The sequence below is a fragment of the Castor canadensis genome, chromosome 14 (genome assembly GCF_047511655.1).
Source record: "Castor canadensis chromosome 14, mCasCan1.hap1v2, whole genome shotgun sequence".
NCBI classification, from domain to species: Eukaryota; Metazoa; Chordata; class Mammalia; order Rodentia; family Castoridae; genus Castor; species Castor canadensis.
Window position 1 is genome coordinate 27,367,248 of NC_133399.1, and position 16,628 is coordinate 27,383,875.

A 16,628-nucleotide genomic window follows, 5' to 3' on the forward strand; every position below is an offset into this window, starting at 1 on the left:
CATCTTAAGTGAAGTTAGTCAGGCTCAGAATGCCAAAAAATCACATGTTCACCTTCATATGTTGATTATAGACCTAAAACAATTGCAGCAATATTACTGGACATGGTTCACACACTAAGGGGAGAGCAGTGCACAGGAGGGACATGGCAAGGAAAGGAAACAAAAAATTGAATGTGGTTGATGTGCTCACTGTAGAGGAGGGAATATAGTAATATTAAAGTGGAAGAGGCCACTATGGGAAGGGCACTTAGGGAGCAATGAAGTGGTTTGGTAGAGATGAACCAATTTGGGTTGTAATAAACATATGCATGGAAACAACACAAGGAATCTCCCTATATAGCTATCTTTACTCAAACTAGCAAAAATGCCATGTTATTCTTATTACCTTTTACATTTTTTCTTCTATAAAATCAGAGAACAGGAATGTGGAACAGGTTCTGCCCAGAGGCAAGGGAAGGAGGGTAGGATGGTAGGGAGGGAGCACAAATAATGTATACACATGTAAGTAAATGCAAAAATGATACCTGTTGAAACTGTTGCAGAAATCAGGGTTGGGTGGATGAAAGAGAGCTGTGGAGGGTGTGAATTCAATTATGATGTATTTGACACATTGTAAGAATTTTGCAAGTTTTCCAATGTACCTCCACCAGCACAACAATAATAAAAAAATAAAAAAAACAAAGATAAAAATACCAATCTCTAGTTTGATATGAGGAATAGCTATATGTCTACATGCCTATCATTTTTCACTTTGTTTTGTATTATGCTGGCTATTATAATTTGAGAGGACAGGTATTAAACTACTATTGTGAGTAAAAAGGAAACTTCCAATTCCTCCATAGTCAATCCTGGCCATCTCCATTCTGATATGAAAAAAAGATAAGGTACTAAAGTCCACAAACTACAAAAGTATTGTGATGAAAGCAGATTGAATTTACATGACTAGATGCTTACTTTTGCCTATTTTTCCAAACTATATTCCAAATGAATGCCACAAGTCATTAGAGATTAGACATTTTCCCTGTGGAGCCACTTCAGGATGTGTTAAATGTCCCCTGTTCCTCATGCTATTGATTAAGGGATTCAGTATAGGTGTTACCAGAGGTTACAACATTGATTCTACTGCATATTTTCAGTATTCCATAACAGTGTTTTAAAAAGTAAACCTATGGAGAGGTAAGTCTTATAGGTGGAAAGTCTGATCATGAAGAAACTATTTTGTGGTAAGGGAAAAACATCCCTGAATAGGTAGAAATCCAGTGATGGCAACAAAAATCATAACAGTATTATTAGTAAAAGTATCAGAATAGGCAAGATGAAGAAGAAATTAGCATTATGTGCACCCTTGATGAGAGACATAACTAAAAAGGACATCAGCCTTAAATAGACACAAAGCCAAAAGGTTCATGTTGACTGGGAATGCATAGGCTGATAGATGACCACAAATTGGTCATGAGTGATCACAGTCGGAAGCATACTCTATATACACCCAAGATGAGAATAATTAACACCTGTGTCAAATATCCCACATAGGAGATGACCCTAGTGTGAACTTGAATGTCCACAATCACCATTGGGATCATGGAGATGAAATAGATGTCAGTCAAAGACAGATTGGAGAGTAAGATGTACATTGTGGTGTGGCAGTGGGAGTCACAGCTGACAGCCAGCATGATGATCAGCTTTCCAAGCACTGTGACCAGGTACATGCACAGGAAAAGTCCAAAGAGGATGGGCTGCAGGTTTGACTCCTCTGACAGAAGAGATGGAATTTTGAGACTGTTGTTAGATTATGTTTATGTATTGCTGGGGCACCTTTTGAAAAAGAACAAAAGATGGAAAAAAGAAGTAAAGAGGCACCTGGATTTCTGTATATATTTTGAATTCAAGTTTTCCAAAACTTTGAGCAATAATACTGGTTTGTGAGAACACCAGTTTTCTTGGAATTATTTATCTTTTGTTTTCTGTGTTATTTACCTCCTTCTGTTCACATCTGTATTTGGGAAACTCAACTGAGAAATGCCAGAAGATCAAGAATACTAGCTATAACATTTTGATCTCCACAGTTAAATGCATCCCTCTCATTTAAGACAACCTAACAAATGAGAGAAACTCTTCTCTGTGTAAGGAAAATCATTCTTATTAAAAGAAATTAAGAAGCTCCTGAACACATATCATTTTATTAAAAAACAATAGTATGAATCCCATTTTATTAGAATATTTGTAGACACCCAGAGCTAGAACTGAAATATCTGCATGTTAATTAAGGCAAGAGTCCATGGTCTGGTTGAATTTTTATGCATCAGTTATATTCTAGGGTGTCATTTTTTCTTTGATTTTATGATTTCCCTGTCAAAATGTACTTGCTCAGTCAAATATAGTTTATATCTTTAAAAACCGACACATCATTTCCATCATTGGCTTGTTGGACTTCAAAAATTTAAAAATAAATATTACTAATTTAAATATGCACAATAAATGAAAACATGACCACAAATGTGAAGTTAGTGTTCACTGTACCTGACAATGATTAAAACATGTGATGTTAAGATATGCTTCTTAATATTTTGATCTTCATGCTAGTTTATATTTATCAGCCCTGTACAACTCAGTTAAATATTTAGTAAAACTGCTATTTGATTTTTTTCTTTTTGTTCCTTTTTAAAATTCTGTGCTCTATCATGGCCTCCACTACTGATTAATTGTTTATCTGATAATATATCTTTTCAACTACACAAGAGCACTTAGCTTCAAAGAAAGCTCTCAAACTGTTTTGAGTGCCAGCTATCTACTACCTCGTTAAAAGATTTGTACATCAATTCTTCCTGATACACAGATTTCAATTGTCTTGCTTCAGGGTCATGAAAGAACCATCAATTGTCAGCTCACATTCTGATTTAATTGAGAAAATTCAAAAGACAAAGGTACAGGAAAACAACACAGAATATGAAAGAAGAATTCAATAAAGATTTAGAAATCCCCCCAAAAAATCTATTTAAAATTCTAGAAATGTAAACTCAACAAGTCAAATAAAAACTAAGTCCTAGTTGAAAGTAAATGGGAATGATCTGAAAACAAAATATTAGGACTTGAAGACAAGGTAGATGCATTAGAACATTAAGATAAAAATAAAAAGCAATAAAGAAGGATGAAAGAATGTGCAGGACCCCTGGGAAATCATTGAAAGACCAGTATATGAATCATGGGCATAGAAGAAGAACAAGTGGTACAAGTGAAAGGCGTAGAAAATACACTCAACAAAGTCATAGTGGGAAACTTCATGAATCTTGAGAAAGAGATGGGTATCTATGAACAGGAGGCTTTTAGGCAATCAAATAGAAAGGACTAAATAACTTATCAAAGACATATTACACTGAAAATATTAGATATACAGAATAAGAAAAGAATACTGAAAACTTTCAGAGAGAAGTGCCAAGTCACCTACAATGAAAAACTCCTGGGAATAGCAGCAGATTTCTCAATAGAAACATTAAATGGAAGGCAGGCATGGAATGATGTATTTCAGGACCCGAAAGAAAATAACTGCCTTCTTAGAGCACTATACCCAGCAAAGCTCTCCTTCATAATTGAGAGAGAAATATAAACCTTACATAATAAAAAACAAAAGCAATTCATTATTACTAATCCAGAACTGCAGAAGATACTTAAAGGAATCCTACAAAGAGGAAGATATACGCAACCCTAAAAATACAAGATTGATAAATGAGTCATCAAAATATAAGGTGTGAAATAAAAAAATTCCAAGAATCAATTGAAAATGAAAATATACCAGAACTTTTGGGACCCAGCAAAGCAGTGCTAAGAGGAAGATTTATTTAAAAAATTTTTTTCTTTTATTATTCATATGTGCATACAAGGCTTGGGTCATTTCTCCCCCCTGCCCCCACCCCCTCCCTTGCCACCCACTCCGCCCCCTCCCTCTCCCCCCACCACCTCAATACCCAGCAAAAACTATTTTGCCCTTATTTCTAATTTTGTTGTAGAGAGGGTATAAGCAATAATAGAAAGGAACAAGGGTTTTTGCTGGCTGAGATAAGGATAGCTATACAGGGCATTGACTCACATTGATTTCCTGTGCGTGGGTGTTACCTTCTATGTTAATTCTTTTTGATCTAACCTTTTCTCTAGTTCCTGGTGCCCTTTTCCTATTGGCCTCAGTTGCTTTTAAGGTATCTGCTTTAGTTTCTCTGCGTTAAGGGCAACAAATGCTAGCTAATTTTTTAGGTGTCTTACTTATCCTCACCCCTCCCTTGTGTGCTCTCGCTTTTATCATGTGCTCAAAGTCCAGTCCCCTTGTTGTGTTTGCCCTTGATCTAATGTCCACACATGAGGGAGAACATACGGTTTTTGGTCTTTTGGGCCAGGCTAACCTCACTCAGAATGATGTTCTCCAATTCCATCCATTTATCAGCGAATGATAACATTTCATTCTTCTTCATGGCTGCATAAAATTCCATTGTGTATAGATACCACATTTTAAGAGGAAGATTTATAACAAAGTAATTACATCAGATATCAAATAATGTAATGATGTACTTCCAGCTTTTAGGAAAACAGGAAGAATCCAAATTAAAAAAGCAGTAGACATAAAGAAACAATAAAGATCAGGGCAGAAATTAATGAAGTGGTGACTAAAAGAACAGTACAAAAATTAATGAAACAAAAGTTTTTCTTTGAAAAGGTAAACAAGATTAACAAACTCTTTGCCAAACAAATAGCAACATGGAAGAACCAAATTAATAAAATCAAAGATGAAAAATTGGATACTACAACAGATACCAATAAGCCAGAAGATGATGAGGGGAATATTTTAAAAACCTACATTTCAATAAGCTGGAAAGCCTATAAGAAATGATGAACTTGTAGACACACAGAATCTGCCAACAGATTCTCATTGCTCATTGCTAAATGAGTCATCAAAATGTAAGGTGTGTGACAATAGCCAAGTTATGGGAACAGCCAAGATGACTCACTATTTTTTTTCTTTTATTATTCATATGTGCATACAAGGCTTGGGTCATTTCTCCCCCCGCCCCCACCCCCTCCCTTACCACCCACTCTGCCCCCTCCCTCTCCCCCCACCCCCTCAATACCCAGCAGAAACTATTTTGCCCTTATTTCTAATTTTGTTGTAGAGAGAGTATAAGCAATAATAGGAAGGAACAAGGGTTTTTGCTGGTTGAGATAAGGATAGCTATACAGGGAGTTGACTCACATTGATTTCCTGTGTGTGTGTGTTACCTTCTATGTTAATTCTTTTTGATCTAACCTTTTCTCTAGTTCCTGGTGCCCTTTTCCTATTGGCCTCAGTTGCTTTTAAGGTATCTGCTTTAGCTTCTCTGCGTTAAGGGCAACAAATGCTAGCTAATTTTTTAGGTGTCTTACTTATCCTCACCCCTCCCTTGTGTGCTCTCGCTTTTATCATGTGCTCAAAGTCCAATCCCATTGTTGTGTTTGCCCTTGATCTAATGTCCACATATGAGGGAGAACATATGATTTTTGATCTTTTGGATGCCCCACTATTGACGAATGGATTAAGAAAATGTGGTATTTATACACAATGGAATTTTACTCAGCCATGAAAAAGAATGAAATCTTATCATTTGCAGGTAAATGGATGGAACTGGAGAACATCATCCTCTGCGAGGTTAGCCTGGCCCAGAAGACCAAAAATTGTATGTTCTCCCTCATATGTGGACATTAGATCAAGGGTAAACACAACAAGGGGATTGGACTTTGATCACATGATGAGAAGAGAGCACACAAGGGAGGTATGAGGATAGGCAAGAAATCCCCCGAAAAAACAAGATAGCATTTGATGTCCTCAATGCAAAGGAACTAATGCAGAAGTTTTAAAGCAACAGAGGCCAATAGAAGGGAACCAGGAACTAGAGAAAAGGTTAGTTTGAGAAGAATTAATTTAGAATGTAACACATATGTACATGAAATCAATGCGAGTCAACTCCCTGTATAGCTATCCTTATCTCAACTAGCAAAAACCCTTGGTCCCTCCTATTATTGCTTATACTCTCTCTTCAACAAAATTAGAGATAAGGGCAAAATAGTTTCTGCTTGGTAGAGAGAGGGTGCAGGGAGATGGAGGGGTGTGGTAAGCAAGGGAGGGGTGGGGGAAGGGAGGATAAATGACCCAATCATTGTATGCACATGTGAATAAAAGAAAAAAAAGTAAATTACAGTATAAAAAATGACACTGAGATTCTATCTCATCCCCATCAGAATGGCCGTCATCAAGAAAGCAAACAACAAATGCTGGATGTTAAGGATGTGGAGAAAAAGGCACCCTTACACACTCTTTGTGGAAATGTAAATTAGTGCAGCCACTATGGAATTCAGTATGGAGGTTCCTTAAAAAACTAACGATGGAAGTATGAGGCAAGCATGTAACCCAAACTCTTTGGGAGAAGGATCTCAGTTTGAGCTATTCTAGGCCAAATTAGCAAGACCTGATAGCCAGAACTAGCTGGAATGGTGGTTCATTCCTTAATTCCAGATACTCATGTGGCAGTGGTAGGAAGATTCCTGTATAAGGCCATCCAAGGCAAAAGTGTGAGACCCTATCTAAGAAACCTACCAAAAGCAAAAGACAGGAGCATGGCTTAAGTGGTAGGGTATTTGCCCACCAAGTGTGAGGTCCTGAGTTCAATCCCCAGTCCCACAGAAAATACAGACGTATCATGTTATCCTCATTTATCACTCCTGGGAATATAAATGAGGGAATGTGAGTCAGCATGGGTTCCTGCGTACCCATGTTTATTGCATCACTACTTACAATAGCCAAATTATGGACTCAAACTGAGTGCCCATCAACTGATGAATGGATAAAAAATGTGGTATATATGCACAATGGAGTATCAAAGCCATAAAGAAGAATGAAATTATGTCATTTGCATGAAAATTGATGGAACTGAAGATCATCAAAATTAGCTTAACTCAGAAAACAAATATTATTTTTCTCTCCTATGCAGAATCTAGACCTATATGTTATATATGCATGCATTATGTATATATATTATGTATAGAAATATATAAAATATATATAAAAGGGGGAACTATTTGAATGGAGCCAGCATAGGGGGAAAGAGAGGGAAAATGGAAGGTGGGTTAAATATTATTGCAACACATTAGATGCATGCATGAAAACAAAGCAATGAAACCCATTAAAATTGTAAAACAAAGGGAGATAAGGGACAGGGATAAGAAAGAGTAATACAGGGGATGAATATCATCCAAGAACATGACACAAATTTGTGGGAAAATATCCTGTGAATCCTGTATGTGTAATATACTCTAATAAAAATAAAATAAAATAATTTAAAAACATAACTGTGAAAAAAGTTTACTTAGTGGCAAAACTCTTGACTGAAAATATAAAAATTGCTATGTGATTATTGATCCACATCTAATTCTACTAAAATTTCTTGGTGATTTGAATGCTTTTAATGATAAACTAACACATTGATTTTGTTTAAATTGAAAAAGTCTATTAGAATTTTATTTTTTACCTTTTTTTGAGACAGGGTCTCACTATGTAGCCCAGTCTGGCCTTGAACTCTCAATCCCTCTGCCTCAGCCTTCCAGGTTCTGGTTTTATAGGCATGTGCCACCATGGCCGACTTGTGAGTTTTAGTATTATTAAGATTTAGGACCTTTGAAAGTCAGGAGAGAAGAGTGCAGTGAGTTTCCTCCTGAAAAGTGGAAGATCCAAGATCCTACAAAGAGTACTACCTTTTTTTATGTTCCTGTTCCATTAACATTAACAAGTCCTCAGAGATTTGAGACAACATGAACCATTTTGGCTAATTATGAGCTCTGTGCCTTGAGCTCTCAAATCAATACAACTGTAAATAAACAACTGGTGTCCTCCAGCCTTAAAGTTTGGTGGTCCAAGTCCAGCTGTATCTGTGCATCTCTTCTTCCCAGATTCATTATCTGCTTGGGGGTCCATGCCTGAGTCTGTCTTCTTGCCAGTTCCTGTGTGTTCTTGCTTTATCAACAGACATAGTTTTAGTGAGCACTTATCTCCATAAAGGAGCAAAGTCAAGAAACAAAAAATGATGAAAATCAATGAAAATAACTTGCACATAAAATGCTTTATTATTATAAACATTTGGCTTTAATTTAGAATTCATATACTGTAGCTTTAGCAATTATAGAGCTTATCAATATTGTATATGAGGCACATTTGTTTCAGGCACTTGAATAAAATAGGTATGTTTCTTATATTTCTTTGATTTGGAACTTTTTTCCCAAAGGGGAAAGGATATTTCTTATTCTATACTTGGTCTTAAAATAGTATTTTACTCTGATCACAGAATTATATAGAATGTTTTTGCTATCCAAATACAGCTCATTCAAGTAACTCTAATGTAAATGGAGGAGGTGAATAACATAAAAACAAGTGATTAAAGAGTTCTAGGAAGATTGGGATTGTCACAATGGAGAAATACGGAGGAGTATTTGGTCCTCAAGTGTGAGAACTTTAATCTTGAATTGATTTAATTCAAACACTGATTTCCTTTTTCAATGGTCCTCTCATTTCAAAAGGTGTCCAGACAATACAGAAGAGCAAAATCTAACACATGTCTTAGAATTCCATCTTCTGTGACTCTCAGAGGATCCAGATCTTCAATCCATCCTCTTTGGCCTGTTCCTGTCCATGTACCTGGTCACAGTGCTTGGGAACCTGCTTATCATCCTGGCTGTCAGCTCTGACTCCCATCTCCACACCCCCATGTACTTCTTCCTCTCCATCCTGTCCTTGGCTGACATATATTTCACCACCACCACAGTCCCAAAGATGACTGCAGATATTCAAACTCACAGCAGAGCCATCTCCTATGAGGGCTGCCTGACTCAGATGTCTTTCTTTATGCTTTTTGGTTGTTTGGATAGTCTGCTTCTGACTTTGATGGCTTATGACCAGTTTGTGGCCATCTGTCATCCCCTGCACTACCAGATCATTTTGAACCTATGCCTTTGTGGCTTGTTGGTTTTGGTGTCAGTCCTCATCAGCCTTTTGGTCTCCTAGCTGCATAACTCAATAGTATTACAACTTACCTACTTCAAGAATATGGAAATTTCTCATTTTTTCTGTGACCCTTCTCAACTCCTCAGCATTGCCTGTTCTGATACCTTTACCAATAACATAGTCATGTATTTTGTTGGTGCTATATCTGGTTTTCTTCCTATCTCAGGAATCCTTTCCTCTTACTATAAAATTTTTTCCTCCATTCTTAGAGTTCCATCCTCAGGTGGCAGGTATAAAGCCTTTTCCACCTGTGGGTCTCACCTGTCAGTTGTCTGCTTATTTTATGGGACAGGTCTTGGTGTGTACCTTAGTTCATCTGTGTCAATGTCTCCTAGGAAAGGTGCCGTGGCCTCGATAGCATACACTGTGGTCACTCCCATGCTCAACCCTTTCATCTACAGCCTAAGAAACAGGGACATGAAAAGGGCCATGTGGAGACTTGTGAGGAAAGTCTAATCTCAGCATCTGTGCCATCCTTTTGGAGTGCATATTGGAAAAGGCAAAAAACACCATCTAGACCTGCAAATTTCACCTCTGCTGTCACATTGTTTTGTAATCCTATGGTTTACATTCTTCTTCATACTTAATATCCAAACATTGCCTTTTCAGATCTGTTTTTAGTGAGACCTTAGGGGAACATTCTGTATCTTCCTTTGTACATTTTGGTTACTGCATTCCTCAGTCTTGTTATACCTATGGAGTTTCTGGAATTTATTATTAATAATTCAGGAATGCCAGAAAGATGAACAAGACTATTTATATGTATCTGAACTTCCCATATTTTTAATAGTTCATGTGTATTTATCATACAAATTTTGCATTTATTTCACTGATTTATGCAGGTTGTCTATGAAGACATATATTACTGGTCTTTGAGCTTGTCTTTATGAAATAGCCTAGGATCTTTAAAAATACTAATGCATGACTGTTGGAGCCAGTAGTGGGACCTTGCCTGTGTGAGTTGGTATCTGGCCTTGTGAGAAAGCCAGACTTCCAGAAAAACAGTCTTTAAGGTTTCCTGATGGCTTCGTGTCCTTCAGATGTAAATATGAAGTTATGCTGACCATGGGCTTCTCCTGCTTCTCTGTTCCCATTTTAAAGGAGACATAACAAAGAGTTAATTTTAACTGTGCTTCCCTGTAGTAGTGTAACCTTGACATGTAATACTTGGCGTGCTTTTTCTGACCACATGCTCTCTGTGTAAAAGGAGTTTATAAAAGCAGTAGTATGCTTCATTAAAGTGGCTATTGAGCAGGACTCAGTAGTCCGCTCATCTCTTCCAGCTTCGGTCACCCGGGTTCCACTGGTAAAGGGCATACACATGACATTGTGATTCACTGAAATGCTGCATGACCTTAGCATGGGCATCTTTATGGCACCTAAGGTTTCCCCTGAGAAATCTGCTAAATCTTCTGGATATGTCCTTGGAGGTGATGAGTTACCATTTCCCCACTCCTTTCAGAGGATTCTCTCTTTGTCTGTGACTTTTGATGTTTTGACTATAATATCTCTAATTGTGGATTCTTCAGATTGATCACAATTGGATTTAATAGAGTTTTTGCTCTGTATACCCATGTTCTTCTCCAGATTTTGAAAGCTGAAAATGTCAGTCATTACTTTTTAAATGAGATATCTTTCTCTTTCTTTCCCTTCTAGACCACCCTTAATGCAAAAATTTTTAGCACGACAGTATCTCATTAGTCTCTTAGAGTCTCTTCACTTTTGCTCATTCTTTTTTCTTCTGCTCATGTGCTCAATAATTTCAAATCACTTGTTATGAAGTTTACTGCTTCTTCCTTCCATTTGATAAAGTTTGCCATGAACACTCTATGAATATTTCAGTTTAGTTATTGTATTATTCAATCTTAAAATTTTTGCCTTTTTAATAATTTATGTATCTGTTAATGTTCTTGGTTTGTTTGCACATTGTTTCCTTGACTTTGTTTGTTCTCCTCTAGCTCATTGTCCATCTTCCAGTTGGCTACTTTGAATTTGTTGTCAGATAGCTCATAGATCTCTCTTTCTTTCTTTTTTTTTGTAGTACTGGGATTGAACTCAAGTTTTCACACTTACTAGGCAGGCACTCTACCACTTGAGTCACTCCACCAGTCCAGATCTCTATTTCTTTAAGATATTATTTATTTATTTATTATTACCATATTGTTGTAATGGGGGTACATTGTGACATTTGTAGAAGTACTTACAATTTATCATAGTTGAATTTACCCCCACCATCTTTCTCCTTTATCCCCCCTCCCATTCCTGGAATAGTTGCAACATGCCTCATTTTTTCCATTTTCATACATGCCTACATATATTTCCACTACAATTCACCTTCCTACATCCTTTCCTTATATCCTCCCCCTCCCACTGGTACCAACCCCCACACAGGACCTGTTTTACCTTCCTGTCTTCCACTTTTGAAAATGACATTTTAATAGTTGGATTATGAATATTCCATTTATTTCTTTGCTTGGGTTATGTTTCCCTGTTTCTTTGTATGCTTTGTGTCTTTTTTTGGTGTGTTCTTTGTTGATGCTTGTGCGTTTGAAAAAGATAGACACCTCTCCTATTTTTTAAGACTGGCTTTATGCAAGGAAAGACTTTAACTAATAGACTGGCTAGAAATTCTGGGTGACTCTCAAATTTTTTCAGAGCAAAGTTGTGTATAATTTTCCAGTTTAAGAAGTTTGCATTTGTTCTCAAGAGCCCATCATCTCTTTCCCCACCTGTTGTCTGTGTTCTGCAGTCTTTCTGGTGTGTGAAGCTGACTTAATTTTGATCTTTGGGTCCTATGTTCTGCCATTCCAAGTGTATTGCCACGGATGTGAGGGCGATCTGGCTGCGACATCTGTCACCCCATTGATCGCCAGGGTTGATTCGGCTGATCTGGCTGGCTAGGCGGGTGTCCCCTTCCTCCCTCACCGCTCCATGTGCGTCCCTCCCGAAGCTGCGCGCTCGGTCGAAGAGGACGACCATCCCCGATAGAGGAGGACCGTTCTTCGGTCAAGGGTATACGAGTAGCTGCGCTCCCCTGCTAGAACCTCCAAGTGTATTGCCACTCCATTCACCCATGATCAGAGTCAGGCAAAGCATAAACCAGTTCTAAGGCAGCCTGTGTAAAAGACAATACTTTAGATGAACAGTCAACCTTCTCTTTCTCCCCAAGATAGAAGATGGTAGTTGGGGATATTCTCCTGACTCTACCTGGCTGCTTCTGAGAGGGGTAAGAGTTTTGGTTAGCAAATGCAACAATTAAAAATTTTTTTATTAGTATATGATAGCTATCTAGGAGGTTTCATTGTGACACACACATATATGTATATTTTTATATATATTCTGTATATCCTCTCAATTAATCTCCCTCTTCCTGCTTCTTAAAATAACTTCAACAGGTTTCAATGTTTCATGTTCATACATTGTAGAAAACACATTGACCGTATTAGTCCTCCTTTAGCCTCTTCATTTACAACCCTCCCGCTATTACTCTCCCTTCAACATGACTTGTTTTACGTTTTTGTTCTTAATTGTTTTAGTGTTTGCTCATTGCTCAGAGAGGTTTTTTGTTGGTATTTTAACTGTAAAAATATTGCACTTTAATCAATCTAACTCTATTACTGTTCCTTATTCATTTCCCTTACCCAATATTGTTAAGCAGCTTTCAATGTGTTTCACTGTGTCTTGTTCCTACACAGTAGTAGTGATGTATTTCAATATTATTCACTCTCTATAATTCTTTTCTTATGTTCCTCCTCCCTTTGGCTTCCTTAAAAGTCTCACTTTTTGAAACATGTTCTGCATATATATGTATATATGACATTGCTTGTGTTTGTATTTGTATTTATCTTCCACATATGAGAGAAAGACATGTGATCTTTGTCTTTCTGAACCTGACTTGCTTCACTTAAGATGATGTTCTCCAGTTCCACTGATTTACCTGTGAATGACAAAATTTCATTCTTCTTTGTGGCTGAATAAAATTCAATTGTACATATATACCACATTTTCTTAATCTATCCATCAGCATTGGGGCACCTTGGCTGTTTCCATAGCTTAGCTATTGTGAATAATGCTGGAATAAATGTGGGTGTGCAGATGCTTTTGCTGTAACCTGACTCACATTCCTTGGATATATGCCTAGGAGTGGTATTGCTAGATCCTATGGTAGTTCTATTTTTAGTTTTTGCAACAAATTTCCAATTCCACGTTGATGAACATCTTCTTGGCTTTGTGTTTCCTCCAAGTGCTGTTATCTCTTAATTGGCCCATGGGGTTCTCACAAAGGCAACTCAGTCCATATATATTGTTAAGTCAGTATTGCTGTGGAGGAACAAAATCTGGGGCTTCCTATTCTATTATCTTGCTGATATCTCTATGGCCAAAAGTCTATTTCATTAAAGACATCCTTAGCATATAACACACACAAAAATGTAAAGAAAAATACATTCAGGAATTAACAATTACTTAATGAGAAAAAATCAGAATCTACTGGGACATTTGTTGAATTTAGACAATGAATTTCTTCAGCATATTGTGATATCATTGGTGGAGGCCTGCTTTTAAGGGAGAAACTGCTGTCATTTTCCCTCTGATCACATGGAAAGGAGATACATGGTGGGATTTTCTGAAATACATAGTACAGGAATGGATCAGTAGAACTGATGCTTCTATAGGAGTGTTTGCATGAGAACATGGTGGTTTTTTAGGTGTGTAATATTCTGGAAAGAAGTGGGATATATCTGTAACCTATGGTGCTTATACAACAACACCTAGGGCACTCTTGAGCACTCAGAGTTTTTCAGACCATACAAGAATAACTATCAGACAGTGCCTTAAGTCTGTGTTCCTGTCATTCTAGAGCATAGAACCTCAGGTCTCATTGCTTACTGGATTTGAAGGGGCAATGGACCCTCCATCCTTGATCATGCCCAATTAGCAAGGGAGCCCAGCTTAGTGAGTGTTGCTGGGCTCAGTGGATACAAGATGTACTTTTGGGAGCTTTGCTTTCTCAAATTCAGGACCAGCAAGGTAATTGGAATAGGTAAGTTGAATGTTCCCCAACTGAAATACTTCAGCTATGGAGCTATGAAGTTTATTATCTTAGTTCATGTAGGAGAGTCAAAAACTATCAACTGGGATTCTACTTTCTTTTCTCACTGATTCTTTGTACATTTCATCAGCATCTTTATGCAGTTAAACTTTGAGCAATTGAAGGGTAGGGGATGTCATTTATCTTTATGTCAAAAATCTAGCACAGTAGGAAAGAGATTGGTGGGGATAGTTTTAGTTTATATAACACTGAATAAATTTTTCACTATCTCACAGGAGAAAGTCAGGAGAAAACTCAGTTTTTGTACATATATTAAATGTTATACTTCCTCTCTGGACCATCAATACAGAAATCTATGAACCTTTCAGAATAGAAACAAATTATTTCTTATGAATAGTGGAACATATTTTCCACCACTAATAGTATGATCAATATTAAAAGTCATAGAATAAAGTGATTAAAAAACCAGGTCTAACAAACAGCAACTGAGAAGAGTGCAAAAGTGGTTGAGTAGAAATGTATCTGCTGGAGACACCTAATGTAGAATACAAAAGTTTTGGCACTTATTTTTTGTTCAAACCTACTTGTGGGAGGAGCAATTGAGAAGTGAACAAGCATTTCTATCACAAATGTAACCATCTCTGTTTTTCATTTGTCATGTCCTATACATTTATCCTTGGCTATAATATTAGCATTTTATTCCCTTTACTCAATATGGAATGACTTCTATTCAATAATACTCTTTTGTATGTACCATGTATTCTAAATGTCTCTACCCAGCCTTTCTCATATCCATCTCTAACAGACCTACCATTTCTTTCTTTTTTGAAAGTACTGGAGTTCGAACTCAGGGCCTTGCATTTGCTAGGCAGATGTTCTTCCACTTGAGCAATGCCTCCATCACTTTGCTTTAGCATTTTTTTAGAGAGTCTTTACTTGGTACAAGCCTTGGACTCTAGTCCTACCTATGCCTCATAGCTGAAATTACAGGTGTAATTCCATGCCAAGCTTGTTTGTTGAGGTGTGGTCTCAATAACTCTTTGCCCCAGGCTGGCCTCAAACCATGATCTTATAGATTGCTGCCTCTAAGATAGCTGGGATTACAGGTGTGAGCCACCACACCTGGCCACACATGCCATTTCCTCTCCCTCCAAATACCCTCTGTCCTTTATACGCACACAGTGAAACAGTATACTTCTTTCCATATCCATTTGGCTGGTTGTGTGTTAAATTTGTGTATCAAGTGAAGGCAATCTAAATTTTGTGTTCATTAACACAAACATTTTTGTGTTTGTGAGACACACTATTTACATACCTCCCACTTAATCCATGACAAACCAAATGTGTAGCAACCACACACCATTTATTAAAGTATTTATGAGCAGAGAGATCAGAGAAATCTAAAGAAGATATATTCTAGAGCAAGTTGATTTCCTTCTCATGAGGAGAAATCAGAATCACAGGGAGCACTGAATAAATTAGGCATGGGATGGCTGTGGTGTGAATCAATGTTGATGGAGGGCTTTACTGATGTAAGAGAAGCTAGGCCACCTCATAGGATTCACAGCAATCAGCAATTCCAGGACTAGCAGGTTCTTGTCTAAAGAAATACAGAATGAAGGGGGAATGCTACTCATTTGCCAGTTTGTCCCCAAAAAATTTTTGTTGAGCTCATGCTTATGTTGAGTACTATTATGAAAAGTAGAGTGATGGGACCCAGTTATTATTATTTTTTTGGTGGCACTAGGGCTTAAACTCAGGGTCTCATGCTTGCTAGGCAGACACTCTACCACTTAAGTCAATCCACCAGTCCAGGACCTGGTTCTTAATGTGCTTAGATCTGAAGATCTGTTAAAAGATGAGGTGGGCAGGAGCTAAAGTGCTTCCAATGACATCTGTCTCCTGGATCTTGTGACTTTTTGTAATTCCCTTCCATTAAGTGTGGAAGGAACCCAGTGACTCTCTTCCAACCTGAGAATGTGACAGAGTGATGAGAAGTCACTTCTGGGAACTGAGTGAAAAGAATGAGGCTTTTTACTGTAGGAAACTGCATTTTAACCCCCCCCAAATCCTAAAATTAGAACTGTCATAAGATTCCATGATCTAATTACTAGAAATGTGTCCAAAGGAAATCAAGCCAGTCTGTGGAACAGACATCTACACTTTCATATTTATTGTACAATATTCACAATAATCAAGAAATACAAACATACTAAGTGTCCATCAATGGATGAGAGGATAAAATATGGGACATAAACATTATGGGGTACTATTCATCCATAAAAGGATTACATTATGCTATTTGAGACCAGGATGAACTTGAAGTCATTATGTTAGGTAAAAAAAATACAAATATAGGAAATATGTAACACATGGTATCACTCATGTGAAAAGTGAAAATTGATAGCAAAGCAGCTGAGAGTGGCATGGTGGTTACCTGAGGCCTTGGAAAGTAAGGTGGAGGGAGGTATGGGGAAGGATTGATTAAAATGTGTTATAATTTGACAG

At 37.4% G+C, this 16,628-nt stretch overlaps 1 protein-coding gene across 1 annotated transcript; it reads left to right on the forward strand.

Moving 5' to 3' along the window:
* The first annotated feature begins 364 nt into the window (after positions 1 to 364).
* On the forward strand, positions 365 to 9,526 carry LOC109675682 (putative gustatory receptor clone PTE01). Its single transcript, XM_020152338.2, is given in 2 exon segments — positions 365 to 407; positions 8,580 to 9,526. Coding segments are annotated over 2 exon segments (990 nt in total).
* The last annotated feature ends 7,102 nt before the right edge of the window (positions 9,527 to 16,628 follow it).